Source organism: Branchiostoma floridae, chromosome 1, assembly GCF_000003815.2.
Source record: "Branchiostoma floridae strain S238N-H82 chromosome 1, Bfl_VNyyK, whole genome shotgun sequence".
Lineage (NCBI taxonomy): Eukaryota > Metazoa > Chordata > Leptocardii > Amphioxiformes > Branchiostomatidae > Branchiostoma > Branchiostoma floridae.
Genome location: NC_049979.1, coordinates 31,311,031 through 31,332,098, shown reverse-complemented (window position 1 = coordinate 31,332,098; position 21,068 = coordinate 31,311,031). Strand labels below are relative to the sequence as shown.

Genomic DNA, 21,068 nt, shown 5'->3' with positions numbered 1-21,068 from the left:
TCCTCTGGTAACCTGATTGAATCTCGCTTATAGCAGCCACCTAACATCTGCCGGGAGGGGCCAGAGAGCCCCGGACAGCAAAGTTTGTGTTACACAGACTACTCCTCTGGCATCTTTGATGCTATCTTATGCTACCGTAGGATCTGCTTGGAGATGTCCTCTAATCAACAACTAGTAAGCAGAAAGATAAGTAATGGTCAGTCCCTACTTCCCATCATGCATCACGACGTTCAAGCAAAAATGGCGGCATTTCACAACGATTGAGAATCCGGCCAGAATTTCCACATATTTCTTGTAGTTTTGTGAGAGTCTCCGAAGTGACAGGATTTTCACACATCGACCCAAGATGTCGTCCTTTGTCACCGAGGTTCTGGCGACTACGGGTCGTCTGGAAAAGGACGATTTGGTGAAGAAGACGAGTAAGTTGGGGAGGGGGGTGTGCGGATTCATGACGATCTGGCGTCGTCTTAAAAAAGACTTATGACGTCCGTGTATTTTAAGACGAATACAGTTCCTGCTTATTCTGCTGGACCAGCGATACAATAAAATTTTTGTATTTGGGATATGGACATCTTGCCCCGACCGTGACCCCGTCACGTCAGAAGCATATCATATTCAGTAATATCAATAATGATACTTATGGCAGATGCCACATAACGTTACCCATGCATGTGATATATTTATTTCCTTGCTGCAAATGTTTAAGCAAAGTACCCGTCTACTCGTAAGGTTCCAAATTCAAGTGAACCCAAACGAAAGATTATTGGCTGAAAATTGATTATGTATTTGTAAAAATGCCTATGGATGAGTATAAATAAATCAAATTAGCCTTGCAAAGTTGCATACGTCAGTTTCAAATTACAGAAATTTTATAAAACTCATGAATTATTCATAATTCCACCGTACTTCACACGTGGCTGTTAAAGAATATTACTATAATAATATTAACAAGGGTTGTCGGAAAGACTGGTCCAGTCCGGGAGAAGTGGTCTGACCTTTTCTGCGTGTGGTTGTGTTACCCATCAGTAGTTTTGATTGACAACTGTCTGTATCATCCTCTAGGTAAGTTGTCTAAGCGAGTGGAGGATATCAAAGGTGAGATCTACGAGACCGTCACCCAGAGGTATGGTGACTTTGTGCCCAGTATGAACACCACCCTCGACCTGACAGCCAGGGTCAACGGCCTGGTCACCGAGGTCGACAACCTCAACAACAAGATACAAAATGAGGTGAGAAATAACTTAAATGTTAGATCTCATACAAATTTTTAGTTTGTCCACTAAGATCAATGCTGTCAAACTACCAAAGGACGCTAGGACACATTCCTTCTTCTTCTTCTTGTAAGGTTACTCCCAAATAGCCCTGCAAGGGCAACGTATGGGGAGTTGAGGTTCCGGGTTAGGGTGGGCAGGCCACCTGCCTGGCACGGAAGCACTCAGCAGAGTGCCAGGCAGGGCATTCCACTCAGGAATTGTTAGTGGAACAAAAAGAATATTTGTAGCTGTCTGTGCATGCATAGATGGGTTGATAACTGAGGTGGTGACTTCCCCGGGTGCGCCCTTCGGCAAGTTTAAGTAAACTGTGGGTGTCTATATAATTGATGCATGTACTATGAATATATGATTTACAAGTTGATAAAAGAAAGTGAGCCAGCAGGCGTTCCTCCTCCTGGCTAAAAGCTTGCCATGTAGGCTGCACTGTAGTATTTTTATTTTCAAATCTTGTCCAACCCTATAAAACTAATGTAATTTTGTGTTTCTGTCTTGATGATGCACAGGTCCAGGCCCAGCTCAGTACCTCCACCAGTGAGTTCCAGGACCTGCAGTCCCAGCTCAGGAGGACCAACACTGTGCTGGCTGTGCTGGGCAGGCTGTATGACATCCAGCAGGCACTGGACTCCCACCACAACGACATGGACAGTCAGCAGTTCATCTCAGCTGCTGCACGCCTCACACAGGTAGCAGACAGTTTACTGGAAATACATTTACTGTAAATGCAGAAACTTTCACGGTGGATTAATGTTCGTGGTTTTCGCTGTGGCCACTTCACCGTGAACTTAAAACCACCGTGAACATTTTTCCATGGCAGTAAGAGACTACAGTGCATGGTGCTACCGCAAAATTTAAACCACCGTGAAAAGTCCTTTTTCCGCTACCGCGAACTTAAATCCCCGCGAACTTAAATACATTTACAGTAAGTTTGCTGGGGTTTAATTTCACGGTAGCGTGAAAATGACTGTTCGCGGTGGTTTTAAGTTCGCGGTGGCACCATACACTGTAGTGTCTTACTACCATGGAGAAATGTTCGCGGTGGTTTTAATTTCGGGGTGAAGTGGCCACCGCGAAAACCGTGAACATAAAACCACCGCGAACATTTCTGCATTTACAGTAAGTAGTGGTTAAGCCACCTAGGGCACCTTGCACCTGGTCAGTTCACTGTGCACCTTGTCTATAAAAGCGAGGACATGCTGTACTATGCTCATTCGAGCCCATAACACTGAGGAAGCCACACGGCGAAACATTGTTGTGTGTTGGTTCAAATAAAGTTCCTATGCTGGGAACATGCGGCTCCAGCGGCTTTTCTGAAGATGTGGCATAAGTGAACGATTGGCTTTGCGGTTGTCCTTCCCCACTTCTACAGTTTAGTTTTGTAGTCACTCTCAAAATACTACCTGCATATTCAGGTTAGTGCAGGTAATATTGGAGCTGTGCAGTTATTTCTGATGTCTACCTGTAACTAAACTGCACAGGTCCATGTACTGGGTTTTTATTGCACATGTATGATTTTTATTCAGCTTTTTCTTCAGCCACCTTTTACCTCCCCAACTGTATGAAGAAAGTCGTGTTAATGGCCTTTCCCAAGAGCACAACATTGGTGGCATGTTATGATATGCCACCAATGCTGTGCTCTTGGGAAAGGCACTTAATATTACTTAGTAACATGGCACACCACACATCTTAAGGGACAGTTTAAAAGTGTTTGGTGCTCCTTAGTAAATGTAGTAGTTGTATTTGCTGCATAACAGTAAGTATGAGCTCCATTTGTATGTTACAAGATGTATGAACAAGCAACAGTTTTGTGACCAAGTCAGTAGTGTATGGCTATAGATTTGTTTTATTGTGAATTGCTGGTAAAAAAATACCATGGAAAAATCTGTAACAAGACTAATGTATATTCTATTATTCTATCACAGATTGAGCAGATCATGGAGGAACTCCAGGAAGATGGGTACTGTGAACTGAAGATCCTGTCAGCTTTAGGTATAGAGCTGCGGGTCCGCAAGGAAAACCTCATCCACACCCTGGGGGAGGCGTGGGCCCGGGCGGTCGTGTGGAACATTCCCCGCCCCAAGGATCTCAGCGACGAGGATCGCCTCCTGAAGACGGAACTGCGGCTCACGACGGTCACCGCGGATGACGCGACCCTCCCCGGCACCCCCCGCATGACCACGTTAGTCCGCGCCATGGCGGACATGAACGTGCTTCGCGAGAAGATGAAGGTGTTCGCCAGGCGGTGTCTGGAGTACGTGTTTCTGCCTCTCGTCGTGCTGCCCAACGTTAGCCCCAAAACTGTAACCATGATGCAGAGCGAAGCTCTTCACTTCGACAAGCAATCCAGCGGTAAGGACGTCACCATCGCCCCGGCGGACCTCTACCGCAAGATCGAAACAGTCCTCCAGTATTTCAACAAGCATCTGCTTGGGATTGACGTGGGGGCGCCAGACAACAGCCTGATGAGCATGTTTAGTGACTTCCTTTGGGAGGACCTCTCTCAGGCTGTCATCAAGGGCTGCCTGGTTCACTCCATCCCTCGCACCAGCCAGGAACTCGAGAGGTACATGGAGGTCATATCCGCCACCGAAGAGTTCGTTTCCTCGCTAGAAAATCTGGGCTTCCTCCACGGGGAAGACTCGGCCCTCATGAGATACGTCAAGGAGATAAACGTCCATTTCGCCAACAAGAAGTGCCAGGACATCCTGGCCTTCGCACGCGACCTGATGACATCAGAGATGCTCGACACCGTGCAGGTCGGCACCAGCGACGACGCGCCCGCTCTGCCGAACATTCGAGAGCTGCTGGGACAACAGTCGTCAAAGAAAACAAAGAGCAAACAGGATGAGACAACGACCGCGTCCTTCGAGGCAACGTTCGACTCCATGCCAGAGCTGCAGTGCCCGTTCCGCCTGCCCGTGTGTAGGATCAGCGTAACGGTGGACAAGCTAGTCAAACTGGCGTACACCACGCTGTGCGAGGCCTGCGAGGTCACCACGAGCAACCCGAGCTGTGCTGTGCAGATGTTCTACGCAGTGAGAGACATGTTGGAACTGTACATGGAGGTGGTGCCGTGTTACCACGAGGAGAACCTGAAGAAGCTCCCCCATGTGACTGCCATCCATTATAACAACTGCTTCTACATCGCACACCATCTGCTGACACTAGGTAAGGATTGTCACCTCCAGGAAAATGGAGGTATACTTAGTAGTTTGTCTGTGCATTTGTGCATGTTTTTTTTTGCATTTGTGCGACTTTTTCCTGAACAAGTAGTTCAGGTACTTGTTCAGGTACTTGTTCAGGTCCGGACCTGTCAGGCTTTCAGCTAGGATTTTATTATAGGGAGTCCAAATTTATTGGTGAGTCGCGGTAACTATTGTAGGGGGTTCCGGGGGCATCCACCTTCCATGGTGCAGAGTTTTTTATGATTTTAAGTTAAAACAGTGCATTCTAAGGTATCCTCAGAGGCGAAAATACTTCCTGATGACCTGGTAGCATCCCTGGTCCATCAGAATTTCATGCCTGTCAGAAGATCTGCTTCCCAGCATAAGGGCGTCCAGTGCATCTAATTTCTTGTTATTCTAAAAAAAACCGCATCCAGATGACGCATCCAGAAGTCCTACCGGGGCAATTGTATGCAACTTGCACGTGTAAGACCTCCCCAGCAGATGCAGGTTTGTTCTTTGTAGTTTCCGTCTCTTAGGAGGACTTCCGACCAAGGATGCGAGGGGTTCCTCCTACCCCTGACTCGTGTGTCATGGCGGGTGCGACATGCCCAAACATGCCCCTATGTAGTCTCCAAGCAGACCCTACGGTGCCTTAAGACATAGTATCAAAGCTGGCAAAGGAGTATAGCCGGCCAAAGGGAGTCAAACGGTGCACTGGTGCCGCTATACTAAGTCCCTTGCCAGCTTTGATACTCTTCTAAGGCACCGTAGGGTCTGCTTGGAGACTAGCCCCTATGGCCTGTCACTGCCACTGTACACTGATGTAATACAGAGTTGTCGTTTTGTTCCAAACAGGCCACCAGTTCCTGGAGCACCTGCCCAAGGCCCTGGTGAGCTCGTGTGCCACGTTTGTAGACCAGATCCCTGTCCTGCGTGAGCTGGGGACAGAGTGCCTGCTGCAGCAGATGCGTATCCAGAGGGACCAGGTCCTGGAGTACCTGGTCGGGGCTCACAACTTCACTAACATGGCCGAGGACTACAACAGGGGCAACGCAGAGAAGGCTGTCAAAAAGGTTTCCTTGTCATTAGTCGTTCTGTGTTCTAGCCAGGATTTAAGTCTAGCATTAGTTAATGGTAATGGCCAGCAGGTAGCGAAGCAACCAATTGGGGAGATGATGTGGGCCTTTTGCAGTGAGGTATTTTGAAAATGTAACTTTTATTATAACTTATATATATATATGGTAAAGGTTTGCATTGTAAGGGTACACCCAAGGTGGGACGTGTTCTTCTTATAACTTACACGTAATTAGACTTATTTTGTCAGTTTGGAGGAATACATGAAGAATTTGAAGGTAACAGACCTTAACCGAAATATTGATCAAATAAAACACTTGGTTTTGTATAATATAATGTTGTTATTTGTAAAAGTGTCATGTTTGTTGTTTTGTGCAGGTTTTGCACCAGTTGACCCACCTAAGTAAGGTCTGGCAGGATGTTCTTCCCACCAACATCTACTGTAAGGCTCTGGGTTCCCTGCTCAACTCTGCCATACAGGACATTATAGGTCAGCACTGCGTAAACAAGGTCTCATTCATGTATTACTGTGTATAATTTTTCACTATAATTCTAAAAAAAGTTTTGCCCAAAATGTAAATGACTGCATGAACTGTGTTTATAGCAGCATGACAATTCCCTTTTATCCATTCAACTGATCTCATGTGTCAAATTCTCAAAAGGTTTTTGTACATGTGTATACAAAGAAATTAGGTAATTTTGGGCCACCACGCGCTGGGTTTTGGTGTGATCGTATGCTTGGGTGTGGCTATGAGTACAATTTGTGAACGTTTTTACATCATGAATGGAGAGAGGAAAGTCAAATGCTATTCCCAGGAGCACAAGATTTGTAGCATGACAGAATTCGAACCCAGGACCTCTGGGTTCTGAGCCAAATACCCTGAAGTTATGCGGTGGTTTTATGTTTGCAGTTTTTGCGTTGGTCGCTTCACTGCGAACTTAAAACCACCGCAATCATTTTTCCATTATAGTATGAGACTACAGACTATGGTGCTAGAGTCCATTCCAAGACACCATGCGGATGTATGTTGCCATTGTTTAGAATTGATTTTAAAGTTTTGTAATTATATGTCTAGGACATTTGACACTTCAGAAATATTTTTAACACTGTTTCAACTTTATAAATATTTCCCTGGTCCTGTAAAACTTTTGAAATATTCATGGTGTGGAATTGGATACTTCTAATGGTTTCTAAATAATGATAACAGCATTCTACCATTATTTACCATTTTCTACCATTTTTTGTAAATGGTTCGGTGGGCTGGGAAGATAGCAATTCACACATCCTTGCAAAGTATGGTTGGGTGCCATGCAACAATGGCCCACCACAAAGGATCCACCAGTGCCCAGCAGTGAAACCTAAAAATATACAGATGCAACAATAGGGCTTACTTTTATGGGGGCAATAAACTAATTTTACCATTTGGCCAGGTTTACCATTTTTTGTAAATATTTGTAAATGTGAAATAATCACAGAGAGGTTTCACAATTATTCTAAATAAAGATATTTTTGTACAGTTACTTTCAAAATGTTTCTAAAATATTCAAAGAAATTCAAATAAATGAGTATTTTCTTAGTCAATTTTTTGAAAATAATTTAATTATTGTGGCTCAGATATTCTTTTATTCAAAATAATTCAGACTAATTATAAATATCGCCTAAAAACCCTCATGGTGTCTTGGAATGGACTCTACTGCGAACTTAAAACCACAGCGAAATGTCCATTTTCGGCTACTGCAAAAGTAAATCCCTGTGAATTTAAATGCATTTACACTATCATCTATGTGTTGCAGGTAAAGTGACAGCCCTGGAAGACATCTCTGCAGATGATGCAGCTCAGCTCCACTCCCTGTGTGGGATAGTCAAAGAGAGGGCCCCTCTACTGTTCCACCCTGTTGTCAAGGAGGACACCAAAAAGTAAACTTGCTTTCTCCTTCACTCTCCATTCAACTATTCAATATGTATGTTGTCCCGAATGTAGGCCTAACACAGAATCAGTGCTGGGTTGTCAAATTTCCCAGAAAACAACTTACATGTAAATGGTAGTATAAAGGTAAACTAACAAAAGCTTGTCATTTGTACATTTGAGAATTGAAATGATTGTATCAACATAATCTGCAATGTCTTCAATGCTGTCATTGCGTGTACCATGCGTTAGTGGATCGCAAGGAAAAAAGTGGTACAGGAATTTGTCATCCATTGAGGTACTTGCTTCAGGCAGAACAGCACTGATCGCTAGTCAGGGCTCGAAATACTTTTTTTGCATACCTGCCCTGGTGCAGGTAACATTGAAAATTACCTGCACCAGACAAATTTTACCTGCACCACTCTGAATTTAGGAGGTATGGATCATACTAAAATTGTTCAGGAACCATTCCTATTTTTTCTTTTATACTTTTAGGTGGTAACAGTCAATGAAAGCTTTGGTAGCAATGTAGCTAATAACAATCCACGTACACCTACATCATAAGGACATTTATGTATAAAACCCAGTACATGGACCAGTGCAGGTTAGGTGCAGGTAGACACCAGAAATACCTGCACAGCTCCAGTTTTACCTGCACTAACCTGCATATGTAGGTGGTATTTCGAGCCCTGCTAGTTAAAGTCCAGCTTGAGAAAGTCTAGTTTCTCTCCCTGTGCAGTAGGAAAGCTGTAGAAGCAGAGGTCCAGCTGTACGTACCACAGTGGGTCAAGTTCAGCGAGCTCATGGTCATGCTGGACGCCAGCCTGCAGGACATCGCTGACCGCTGGGCTGATGGCAAGGTATGGACCAAATCTTTACTCTCTCCAACTTTCAAGATTAACTAGACACAGGTCTGTTGCATAGCCTAGGTTGTTCCTGTTTTTTTTCTTTGAGGCTTGCAGGAATTTTCTACATGGCCATTTTGCATGTGCATATACATGGAGAGTAGTCCCCACCAGAATTGAATACGCTTGCTGCATCATCAGCTTTTAAGAAGTATGTCTGACAAGATTCATGTGGGCACCCAGTTGCCATAATGGTTAGGGTTTGGCCCAGAGTTACTGTGTTTGAACCCCCTGACATGCCACCAATGGTGGAAGGAGAGAGTTGGGCACCACCTAGTCCTTACCTTGTATGTTATTCATGCCCTAGACACAGTGGATAACAGCCTATTATGGGCTATTATGGGCTATGGGACAACCTGTACCTTTTTACAGCATCTGAAATCGTTGTATATTGGTAACCCAAGATAGACCTTGGTTTGGTTTCCAGTTAATAACTTGAATAAAGGGACTTTTTTGCCATGCCACGCTTGCACGCATACTTGGCCGCCGCCATATAGTTTCAGGTTTGCGATAGCAAAACCTGGCCTGGTTTCATTGGCGTCCTTGGGCACCGGCATATTGTCCCAAGAGAGTGTTGTATGATGACAAGGGGTGTGGGAATCTTGATGTGTTAATGATAACGTGGAATGTTATGAGCTTGTCGATGCAGACTTTTCTACCGAACTGTCTTGATACCGCACTGGCTGTGTGACCCTGTGTTTACGGCACTTGAGCATCGACGTGCTAGACCACAGCAGAATGAGAGTAGCACTATTTGAAAGAGCAGATTATTACTTTAAGACCCCAGTAACAGTTGAAAATTTTATTTTTAGAGGGAAAAAGTCCACTGGAAAGGATTCATCATTCTTTAATTGTAAAAATAAAACAGCTAACGTTTATTTTTCTGGTTGTCTCTGATTAATTTATGTGATCCTCATCTTTACTGATGAACATGGGTGAAGCGGCGAGGCACTTTTTCCTGACGATAACCCTACTACGCGGCAAGGCACAGCTTTTTTTTAAAGCACTTGTTTACACAACCGTTCTTGTGAACCACCAGTCATTATTGCCCTGAGGAAGCTGACAGACAGGCACCGAAGCGCTGGTGTAAATAAACGGTGGTTGCGTAAAGAGTCTCTTTATTCAGTGACTTACTAACCTGATGATACTATTGACAGCAGTAGGTACGAGGGGCATTCAATAAGTAATCCACCTGACCCATTTCCCATAGCAGGAGATTAATGAAACTTGGCACAGTTATTAGTCTTTCTCTTCATAGGAACCACCCAGAGTTTTGCATTTCTCCCATCATTTGATGTAGCTCTGGACACCGTTCTTGTAGGACATCCCAGGTTGGTCCTCCGACAGATGCCTCATTAATGGCAGAAGAGGGACGACCAGGTCTGGGAGCTGTTTCCACAGACTTCCGGCCTTGTTTGAATTCAGGATGCCAGCGTTTTACAAGGCCATATGATGGGGCATCATCACCATAAGTTTTTTTCATTTCATCAAAAGTCCCCTTTGGTGTGCGTCCTTTCAAATACAAAAACCGGATCACTGCGCGACACTCAACTTGCTCCATTTCACACCTGGTCCATTTCACACCTGACTCAGTTCAAACACCAGTAAATCAGTAACCGCAATTAGTTCAGAGCTGTTTTTTGCAACATAACCCATAGAGATATGACTCATTACACATGCAAAATTTTATTTAGATCAGACAACTGGAAGTGGGTCAGGTGGATTACTTATTGAATGCCCCTCGTAAATGTTCCCTATTGTGTCCCTGCAGGGTCCCCTGGGGCATGAGTTCACGGCTATGGAGGTACGGGGGCTGGTCAGGGCCCTGTTCCAGAACACTGACAGGAGAGCTGCAGTTCTGGCCAAGATCAAGCAGCAGTGATTTCTTTGATTATCATTTCTACAGTACTCAGGCAGAGGAAAATTCAACCTTGTGTTTCCGGTCAAGCCATGTTGATGATGATTTGGTTAAAAATGACAGTCTAGCAGTTAACTAGATGTACATATAGTTAACTGAATTGCACTGTTCCACAAACAGGGCTCGAAATCCTTTTTTCTGCATACCTGCACTGGTGCAGGTAACATGGGAAATTACCTGCACCAGACAAATTTTACCTGCACCACTCTGAATTCAGGAAGTGTGGATCATACTAGTACTAAAGTTGTTCAGGAACCATTGCTATTTTTGCTTTTCTACTTTATAGGTTGTAACAGTTGATAACAATCCATATACACCTACATCATAAGACATGTATGTATAAAACCCAGTAAATGGACCAGTGCAGGTTAGGTGCAGGTAGACAACAGAAATACCTGCACAGCTCCAATTTTACCTACAATTTTAAAGTATTTCGATCCCTGACAAAGTAATACAACTCAGACTGACAACTATATGTATGCTGATTTGATTATGTGTATGACTTCCTCTGAGAACCCCAAAACTGATATGAGCGTGCAACTGCAAAGACAAAAAAGTTTGTAAAAAAAAGTAGCCCTCCATTTGAAATCTAAGTGGTCAGGAAGGTTGAATAATTGACTTTCGAGTATGGTATACACCGAACCTTGACACCGAACAATAGATTTTTCATTTTTGATCTTTCACCTTGTCTTTGATTTTGAAACTGACTTTTGCATTCTACAACTGTGAGTACCTGCTTTTGGATATTTTATGGCAATTCATGGCTTATATTTCAAATGCTCATTTTGCGGCCGCTTTGTACAATTAACAGTAATCAGTATGGTCAAAATTTTGGTCTTAAGAAGCAGACGAAAATGTATTTGCTACTATTACTATTGTATGTTATTCATATTATCATCAAATCTACATGGTCTTATGAATTCATCCAACAAGAAAACCGAAAGGCATGAAGACTGTGATACTAGTATTTTCAACATCATATTATATAGTTCAACAATTAATGTACAAGTATATCAATAAGCAAAACAAAGAAGTACAATGTTTAGTACCCATCCTGACATCAACTGTTCCATGGCTCAATCTGTCAAGAGTTTGTGGTCGTAACCAGGTTGAAATTTTTATGGTCTTAACCAGCGGTTAGCCACAAATAGGGCTAGAGTTGGCATATTTTTGATATGATCAATGACATATACTGAAACACACTCTCGGCATTTGTTTATTAGACCACACATATAAATGGCAGTATGGAATAAAACATGATAAAGACTACTTACAGTGTTTCATAATCATAGGATTATCTAAGAGCACATTGACTCAAAGATGTCAACAGTCATAGGTGGAACTTGTCCTAGTTAAGATTCTGTTTCAGGCAACTACTAGTAAAAACTTTGCATACAACACTGTAAAATACAGTGTTAAGGCTGAAAAATAGACTTCTATGAAATATGAAAAGAAATCTTGTGATCTGTACATTGTAAATGCTTTAGACTTAAGAGTTGTATTTAAGTATACAGCTGTAGAAAATTATAATATTCCAGATTCTATACTACTGTATGCTATATCTATAAAGATGTAATAGAAAGTTGATGAACAACTTGTCAATTAGTTGGCACATTACAGTTGTTTTTCTAAAGTTACAAGTGTTGCTTTCATGCATCAGTTAGTATAACACTTGCAATCACATTGTTCAACAACTATGTATGTTCTAAATTGATTTGATATCGGCTCATTCAAGTAGTGTATAGAGTAATAAATTTCCTTTTCACACATCAGTCAAATATACAATCATTATGTATCTTGTTAGTTCACTCAGTATTTAACTTTATTCCTTGTTTCAGACGGTATAAATCTTTGTACAAATTGTACAATACCATCTCCATAATTGAAATAAAAAGTTATTTCTGCAACATTTTGTATAAAATTGTGTCCCCAATGTTTCATTCCCCCTTGCAGAGCCTTGCCTGTTGCCTGAGGTTTCCACTTTCGTAGGTATGGCCACAAACCAGCCAATCAGAGAGTCGACTTTACTTGAAGAAAACATTAAGGCATGTGTCTGATTGGCTGACAATTGGTTAGAAGCCACACCCACTAAAGTGGAAACCTCAGCCTGGTTTAGCAAAGCATAACCAATGCTTACTGTATAGGCTGTGGGCGAGGCTCTGCAAAGGGGACTGCAATGTCTAGACTCTATCCACTCCCCCTATTTCCCCTTGAGGAACCCCGCGTACGTCAGGTTGTCTGCCTTCCTCCCAGTGTTACTCTTCCGCTCCAGGAACATGCCCATTGGTTCCCGCGGATGGAGCGAGATGCTGCGGTCCCACCGGGGTTCCTCGATCCCGAGCAGCTCTCGTACGCTACGAGCGATCAGCTGTTGTGGATGATATAACACAAGCCACGTTAACCTTAGTCAAAAGACCATGAAAAATAGAGGTACAGTCAAACCTGTCTATAGCGGCCAGGGGACTGATCAATAGACCATGAGCAAGCTACACATGATTTCAGTTCCCACTAATCTTTCTCACCAAGTAACATTGTCTCGATCAGTAAATTCACCGACAAAGACTTGCACTTAAATGCTAAAGCCATGCATTACGTAACCTGCTACCGCGAAAATGACCCTGTCAGGAACTCCAAATCCTCGCAAACTACAATTTCAAACTCGGTGAAGGGTGACATAAGGCTGCAGTATGGTTGCAATAGGCAGTGTTTCTGTATCAACGGGACCGGAAATCGTGTGGCCATGGCCGCGTTAGACAGATGGCCGCTAAGCCTATTTCTTAATCATTACGAATCCACGGGACAGACAAAAAGTGGCCACTATGGCCAGGTGGCTGCTATGCAAAGGTGGCCGCTAATACAGGTTTGACTGTACATGTATAGTTTGTGTTCTGAATATTTGTGGTCAGCATAACTTATAAAAGAACCTCTGTATGAATCGTAATGATATTTGGTTTGTTTAAAGGGGTCGGGAAGACGGTCAATTTGAGGCCACCTGGTGCGTGACCTTGGTACTGCAGCAGAACTTCCAGTTTACATGTGTACATTTTGTCCTAGACATGCTATGGTCTTTTAGCCTGGTTACCATCTGGGTAGTAGTTCTCTCCTATGTTCGCTTCTGCTACCAGTCTGGAGACCTACACATTCAAACCTTTTGGTGGTTATGTCAGTTAATGAGCGAATTAAGAAATGGGTTCTAGAGCGCTTCTTTGACAACAACAGGCCCTCCTGCAAGTGGACGGTGGACATGAGTGTTTGGGGTGTTGGAACGCCTGTTTAAACGAGCTCTTGAACCCATTCCTTAATTCGCTCATGTAGGGACCAATCAGTGCCCTCCTCCAAAATTTGAATGACACTAGTCGTTAAGGTGGTCAAGGTTCCTAGACGGAACAGCAGAGAAGCGACTGTATCTAGTGTATAATGAATGTCAGAGCGAGATGCGAATGTACACATAGTGTAAAACAAACGTGGAGCCAACTACTTTCTGGATGGTACTCAGGCTAATGCTCTTTTTTAAAACATGTTGAATTGTGCACAAACCTTCATGTGTTCAAAGTCAGTGATGCCCAGTCTGGGCAGGGACGAACAGTCCACTTGGATCAGCTTCCTGCCGTTAATCAGGTTAGTTGTGAAACATTCCTGTACAGGGAGAAATTAAAGCATGCACATCACATCCTCATTTACATAATACTACATGCATGATTATGTCATACCTGGGCCGCGATAATGTTTGATACAGATGTTCCGGACCGTGTGATAAAAAGCTGTATCACACAGGCTTCGAGGTTGTATCACACAGGCTTCCATCGAATAATTCGAACGTACCCTGCCCACGCGGAGTGTGGCGTGGGCGAAAATTTTAATACCTAATTCGGACGTTGGAACATTTTCTTTGAGGGCACCAAATTTGTTCAATTTCTGGCACATTTCGCATGAAAACATGGGTTTTCTCAGGTGGGTATGACATAAATGAAATCCGTGTTTTCCGCATCGCCCTCGGCCTAGCCCTGCCGCGGGTCAGACCGGCCGTCAGGTGATCTGGCCCGCGGTTGGGCTGATACCTCGGGTGATACGGAATACACCGTGTTGTATTCTATATGCATGTTTGTTGTTGTTACTCAACTTTACCATAAGTATGAAATTCCTATCATAGCTTGCTACATAGCTATTGGGCACCAAAATTGTATTGATAATGCTAGCAGAATGAAGACTTAAATAATTGAAACACTTTTGTACAGTAGACATGGTAACCTATCCTTAGGAAATGTTACCATGCGCTTATCATGTACACATATTCCAATATAAAATTATTCATTGGAGCACGGAACTATTAAACGTTAAGGCCACACCAATTTAATTTCTTGGTTCACGGATTTTTTCATAAAAAATATGGAGCGAAAGGGCGAAATAAAAATAAAAATTGTAAAATGGTTGGGGTAAAGGTAAGGGCTAATCAAAAATATAAAGAATAAAAAGTTTTCTGCTTGAAAAAAGTACAAAACCACTATTACTGTACAATAACAGCACCTGTTTGTTGATTTTAAGGAGCTTATGATATAAAGGCCAATTTGCTACACCAGGAAGTTGGTGAATGGTTTCATTAATGGTGAAAATTTGCTGATTGGTAATTTTTATTTTTATTTTTTTTTCCAAAAAATCGGAGCGAGCGAATCCGTGAACCAAGAAATTAAATTGGTGTGGCCTAAAGTCCATATGGAAGCACTCTCCAAATCATATATACCATGTACACCTACATGACCTATGCTAGTACCTCTGGGTATCTCTTCAGCGATATAGTACACAACAATATTGTGGAGTTGCATGGCAAAAGGGCAACGTGTTTGATCCAGAACCAAGGGGTCCTGGGTTCGAATCCTGTCATGTTTAATACCAATTTTGTGCCCTCGGAAAAGGCACTTTCCACAACTTTCCTCACTTCACTCAGGTGGACATGAGTACCCAACTGTGGTTAGATCTGTCCTTCGGATAGGACGTTAAATCATGACTGTATCTAATTAATCCACTCACACTGGGAAGGACTCCTACTCTTCTATAAGTGTTGTGGGTTCTTTAACGTGCTCGAGGTGTGGTTCTCCTCAAACAACGAACCTCCATTTAATTAATGTCCTACACAAGGACAGGCCTGAAAAAAAGCAAGGTACTCGGTTATACCTGAGTGACGTCAGGAAATTCGTGCAAAAGACCTTTCCCACAAGCACAAGATCGGTATTAGCAAGGAGGTTGAAAGAGGGAACCTCCGTGGTATTAGCGGATTTGAACCCGAGACCTCTGGTTTCGGGGCCAAATACCAAGCCGTTATGCCACGCGACACGTTTCTAAAAGCCTTCAAGCTCTTACCCTGTACTGTGGGAACCCTAGCTGCTCGATCCAGTCCGCCACATCGTCACAGCTCCAGTGTAAACAGTTGGGAACAGCCATCTCTATCTCCCGGTCCCTCTCTCTGGCCGCGGCCGCCATCTTGCCTCACACACCTGGTCGCTATGGAGATCATGACGCCAAAGGTCAGAGGTCGCCGTGGGTGATACACAACACACCTCACAGACAAAGCCAGAGAATCCGGAATGACAATCTAGATCCGGAAAACATTTGATACTTTCTAAATAGATTCACCAAAAGAATTGATAGGTTAAAGTTGTGCAAATGAAGACCCAAATCTGCATTAAAATTACGTTATGAATTAATATGACGGTTAATTCCATATTGGTTAACGACGTGGATTTCTTACTTTTGGGATTTGGAAGTTACGTGAAAGTGAACATCGTTGAATATAGGTTATGTAAATGAGGACCTCGTTTGCATAAATGCTAGTAAAGTCTTCTTTCTTAAGATGAACTCAACTTCTTTTATTTGGGTGAAGGAGACTAAAAGCGAATAGAAGTTATGCGCCAATGACTGAAATGAGGACATTATTTTTTTCATAAATCGTATCACAGCAGAAAGCAGAGGTGATGCGCTTTAACCAAAATTTTTATATCAAATATCACCTGAGAAAATGATGACTATACAGCTGAAAAGACATACAGTAACAGTATTCACCAACAAGAGTTCGCAGAACACAATCCTAGTGTGAAGTAATTTCATGGTGTTTACGGTGTGGTTAAGGTGTTTGATACCCACTTAAACTACAGACTTATCACTTTAAAAATGATCTTGATTTGTATGTACGGAGACATCCAGACAAAAATGAGTTGTTCAAAACTTACAAAAGTATGAAAATTTTATCTTAGTAAAGAAGCCTGCCTTTTATACTTTACCTTTTCAAGACCCCGCCTCACTTATTAGCAAAACTAAGGCCACAGCAAGTAAATTTTATGGATGACATCCACTACAGACTCCAAATATGAGACAGGGCGTGATTAAAAAGATAGGGCTTAAAAAATATGGGTTAAAAAGATGTACACCATAAACGTTGTAACACAACTTGAAGTGACAAAATATGGCATTGCAGCCGACTAGTGTGGTAGACTGGTATCACTAACCACGTTGGCAACTACACTCATGGCTTCCATATTGGTGTCACTCTTACAACGGTCCAGCAAGTTTCACAATCTGCAACTACAGTCAACGGGCTACCTCTGTAGTGTCAATTCTACATACAATTGTTAGGCTACAACACAACATGTTTACACATGGTCTATCTGACCATCCATGAAGAAGAAAAAAATCTTTTTTTATTGAAATCAGGCGAACTTGAATTAATGAGCGCGTGGATGTCATCCATAAAAGTTACTTGCTGAGGCCTGTAGTATATAAGTGCCCATCCCGATGTGGGTGGAGCAACCCTGCCAGGCTGTACGTACTGCATAGAACTTGTTGTATGCCACTATGGGACACAAGTTCTAGGGGTGGGTACCGGTACACTGTACCGGTACCCAGCCCTAGACACAACAGTTATGACAAAGGGACAAATAAGGAGGGCTTTGACACATAATTGCTGTACTACTGTAAGTTAGGTAGTTTTTTGTTGTTCGGAAATTCCCTACCCTTGCCTTCACTGCCCATACAAGTGACCTGTTGAGGGTAGCTTGACCCCCCCCCCCTTCTTTCCTTCTTTTCTTGTATGTTCTAGTAATGATGGTAGACGCTGTCTCCTTGATCAGTTCGCTGCTGATGGCATCAACAACTTTTCCTACTTTAGCCAAATCCTTGAACTTGTACCGTGTGCAGTTGTCGTGCAATAAAGTTCATACATTTATATAGTATTTCATGACAGTATGCCAAGAAGGTTGTGTTATGGGTAGCGTGTGTATGTGTGTGTATGTGTGCTTTTGTGTTTATAAATGCGTGTGTGTGTGTGGATGAACTGCATAAGTCGAGAGAATGTGGATGGATTGTATTAACATTTGGCACATTGGTAGCTATTTTGATTAATAATGTTTTAGCGCTTTTTAGATGAAAGTATTTGACACACATGAGAACCACAAATCTGATGAGGAAAACGAACAAAGCAATAAGACGTTGGCCCTCAATTATCATTACCATTCCAGTATAAAAAATATATAACAAAGAAAATTGATCAGCTTGCCCATTTTCCAACATTTTTGTTTCAGCTTTGCCTACTCGTCCAAGAAATAATAGTTAACGTTACTAATTCAAAATTGCAGGAAAGCTTAGAAATAGATTATTTTGATCTAATTATGATACACTGTCCAGTGGGGTGGAGGAAATTAGTCATGCGGAGATTCCGAACGAGCTCGCCGGAGTGAGTGAGTGAGTGAGTGAGTGAGTGAGTGAGTGAGTGAGTGAGTGAGTGAGTGAGTGAGTGAGTGAGTGAGTGAGTGAGTGAGTGAGTGAGTGCCCAGTGGCGATGTTTCAAAATAAAATTTTTACCCAACAAAATAACAAGACTGGACAAAGCTGGACATCACTCACTTAAATCCACCAAAGATAATATTGCACAAAATTGATAACTAGTTATCAGTGTTGGAACTCTACAGTTGACGTATGAGTCCTGCAATGCAAATGTGGAAGAGATGTACGTAATAATGCCAAATTCCGTAACAAGTCAAGTCAAGTCAAAGTTTATTGCACAACAATTGTCGCAGGTACAATGTAAGTCAAAGTAATATACATTATATAAGGCACCTGTCTATAGGTTCTAGGCTACACAATATTGAAAGAAAACACAGTGATACAATATAGACTAATGCGTTATAACAGAGTACTTAGTAATTGCATCAATCTAGCACACACGACACGCTGTAGTCTCTACCAGACTCCGGGTCACTGGCAAACCGTAAAAAGGGAACAAATAGAGGAGTAAGCCGGCCAGAGGAGTGTAGCCGGCTAGGGAACGGTACGCGTACTGAGTCTGGTAGAGACTAGTCACGCTGTAAATAATAATAATAATAATAATAGCCTTTATTGCACATTCATGCCCTATCGGGCTAAGTACAGGCATATAGATACAAAAGGTAGTAGTGCAGTACACATGGTTTCTAAAACATGGATTCTAAAACTAGTCTAATACATTTCTTCGGCTTCTTCTCGTTTCTTAGTAATGTTGAATATGTAGCTTGAGATGTGTTTGTGTAACGTCGTTCGATCAAACCTCATAAGAAAAATGAATGATGATTACCCAACTTCACGTCTGCGTGGTGTGCATACTTCACCCCTTTGATTGACATGACTTCTGTTTGCGGGACGTTCGTGTAACATGCACCCGGCAGCTGTACATGTCACGGCGGCCCGTGTGCCATATATAGACACGCCTCTCTCTAAAAATATCCCGCAGCTATCTGGCTAGCGTCAAAGACAGCATTTTCCCCGGCCGGCCTGAGTGTGTGTTGTACTAACAACTCTCTGGTAAAATCCACCTTCTGGTCTTACTGTACACGTGGTGCTTGTATATACTAGCACTGAAAGAGGGATACCAACATGGAGGCAAAGCAGAAGATGTCGAACGGAGATGTGAAGAAGGCAGGGAAGCTTGCAGAGGAGGCGATGACCATGTCCGATATGCTGGAGAAATTCAAGAGCGAACTGGAGAGCGCGGGACAAGACGACAACGCCGAGTTCAACGCTCTCCGCCTGTGCAGTCAGGACCCGTACCCGGGGGATGGGGAGAAGGCTGAGGGGGAGGAGGCATGGCTACAGGAGCACAGCTACACGGACCCCGCATGGATCATGGAGAGGTAAGGGGGGTGGTTACAGGAGCACAGCTACACGGACCCCGCATGGATCATGGAGAGGTAAGGGGGATGGGTACAGGAGCACAGCTACACGGACCCCGCATGGATCATGGAGTGTAATGGGGGTGGTTACAGGAGCACAGCTACACGGACCCCGCATGGATCATGGAGAGGTAAGGAGGGAGGGGGGGGGGGGCATGGTTGGATATTCGGGGGGGGGGGGGAGGGTGGGCACCGGGTTTCCGAAAATACAGAAAATGCACGTTATCCCATAAGAAAGTAGATGCTATTATCTCGAGAATCAAAAGTTCAAATCATATAAACGTATCCTCATATAACCATTAATAACTTGTTTTTTCAACTGTCATCAAATGTGTTTCCAAGAAATTCTATACGGTTAGTCTGCAAACCTCCCTCCCCCCATGGTCAGTTTGGGTCGGGGTCATGTGGGTCCGGAAAACACCAAGATGGATGATAAAGATCATGACTGATTGAACAAGTTATGTTACAATTTTAAACTTTGTATCCGTACACAAAACTTCAACAAGTCATTCCAATTCCTCGGCCATAGCCACCCCAACTTGGTTAGATTTTACATGAAACCCCACTAAGGAAGGGTTTTTAATGGTTAAACGTCTTGTTTTTGGTCTCTAACTGTCACGTGTACGCGCTAACTCTTGCGTTCCCCCAGGGAGCGGGACCCCACCGCCGCAGCCATGGAGGCGGAGGTGGCGCAGGTTCTCCGGGACACGGGCAGCCACGAGAAGGCGCTGGAACACTTCACCCTGGCGCTGGAGCTGGACCCGGGCGTGCTGGACTACTGGGCCCTCCGCGCGCAGGCAAACTTCACCCTCAAGAACTACCGGGAGGCCTTCCGGGACTGCATCAGTGTCCACAAGGACATCAGGCCCGTCGCTATGTGGAAAATTGGAGGTAAATTTAATTAGGTTAATGACAATGACAATGAAATTTACTGCATATTCATATGCCCCATTGGGGCTAAATTCAGTCAGTTTGGTACAGAGGGAGTAAACGGACAGCTATACATATACTACAGTTTACGTGCTTCTTCTCTTTTCGTAAAGCATGTGTGGACAAACTTACAGAGTCTTTCCAGTATATTGTAGTTAGATGATGACATAAGGTATTTGAAGTATAGAGGTTATATACGTAGAGGATTTCATAGTAAAAAAAATGCTGTTGGAAAACAGGGGTCATAATTCATACTTTTTGGGGCCCTCCACAAACCACCTGCATACGGACATGAAATAAGAAACCCCTGGATTCGCTTTTTTATCTTTGATATAATGGATAAGTTTTGCACGTGAACATAGTTGAATAACGCATGTTTTTAGGAATCGCCAGACTAATTTTGGCCCTACAGGAGTCCCCGTAAGTGGGTCTCATCTATCCGAACTCGAACATTTCTCCTTCAACCCAAGGCCGTTGTTAAGGCCATAACCAGAGACCATAACTGGCATTCCCGCTCAGGCTCTGTCAATGCCAGTAACGCTAGTTCTCCTTTATTCGCAGGGTAACCTTTATTCGTTGTATCTAACACAAAGGGTATTTCGAGATATCAAGTTGACGGACGGAGGTCTCAAACTGCATTATAATGAAAAAAATGCAATTTGAAACCACCGTCCATCAACGTGATGTCCCTAAATATCCTGTTTT

The 21,068-nt window shown here is 43.2% G+C and overlaps 3 protein-coding genes across 5 annotated transcripts in view; 2 read left to right on the top strand and 1 right to left on the bottom strand.

Annotated features, from left to right (window-relative positions):
• The first annotated feature begins 204 nt into the window (after window positions 1-204).
• LOC118430966 (centromere/kinetochore protein zw10 homolog) lies at window positions 205-11,676 on the top strand. The gene is made up of 9 exons (XM_035842001.1): window positions 205-419; window positions 1,063-1,229; window positions 1,778-1,957; window positions 3,194-4,439; window positions 5,294-5,511; window positions 5,891-6,002; window positions 7,307-7,430; window positions 8,159-8,279; window positions 10,096-11,676. Exons 1-9 carry the CDS (start codon window positions 347-349, stop codon window positions 10,204-10,206), a joined length of 2,352 nt encoding a protein of 783 aa, XP_035697894.1. The 5' UTR covers window positions 205-346; the 3' UTR covers window positions 10,207-11,676.
• On the bottom strand, window positions 11,441-15,773 carry LOC118430975 (sterile alpha motif domain-containing protein 15-like). Its single transcript, XM_035842012.1, has 3 exons — window positions 15,598-15,773; window positions 13,780-13,878; window positions 11,441-12,610 (listed from the first exon to the last, which is right to left on the bottom strand). The coding sequence occupies exons 1-3, from the start codon at window positions 15,715-15,717 to the stop codon at window positions 12,443-12,445; spliced, it is 387 nt and encodes a 128-aa protein (XP_035697905.1). The 5' UTR covers window positions 15,718-15,773; the 3' UTR covers window positions 11,441-12,442.
• A 3,237-nt stretch (window positions 15,774-19,010) lies between these two features.
• LOC118430945 (SET and MYND domain-containing protein 5-like) overlaps window positions 19,011-21,068 on the top strand; it is a 9,945-nt gene continuing 7,887 nt past the window's right edge. Inside the window, exons 1-2 of one of the 3 annotated variants that reach the window (XM_035841976.1) lie at window positions 19,011-19,394; window positions 20,083-20,324. In XM_035841976.1, coding sequence (XP_035697869.1) covers window positions 19,138-19,394; window positions 20,083-20,324 — 499 coding nt within the window. In that variant the 5' untranslated portion in view covers window positions 19,011-19,137. The other 2 variants (XM_035841990.1, XM_035841983.1) reach the window with 2 other exon arrangements.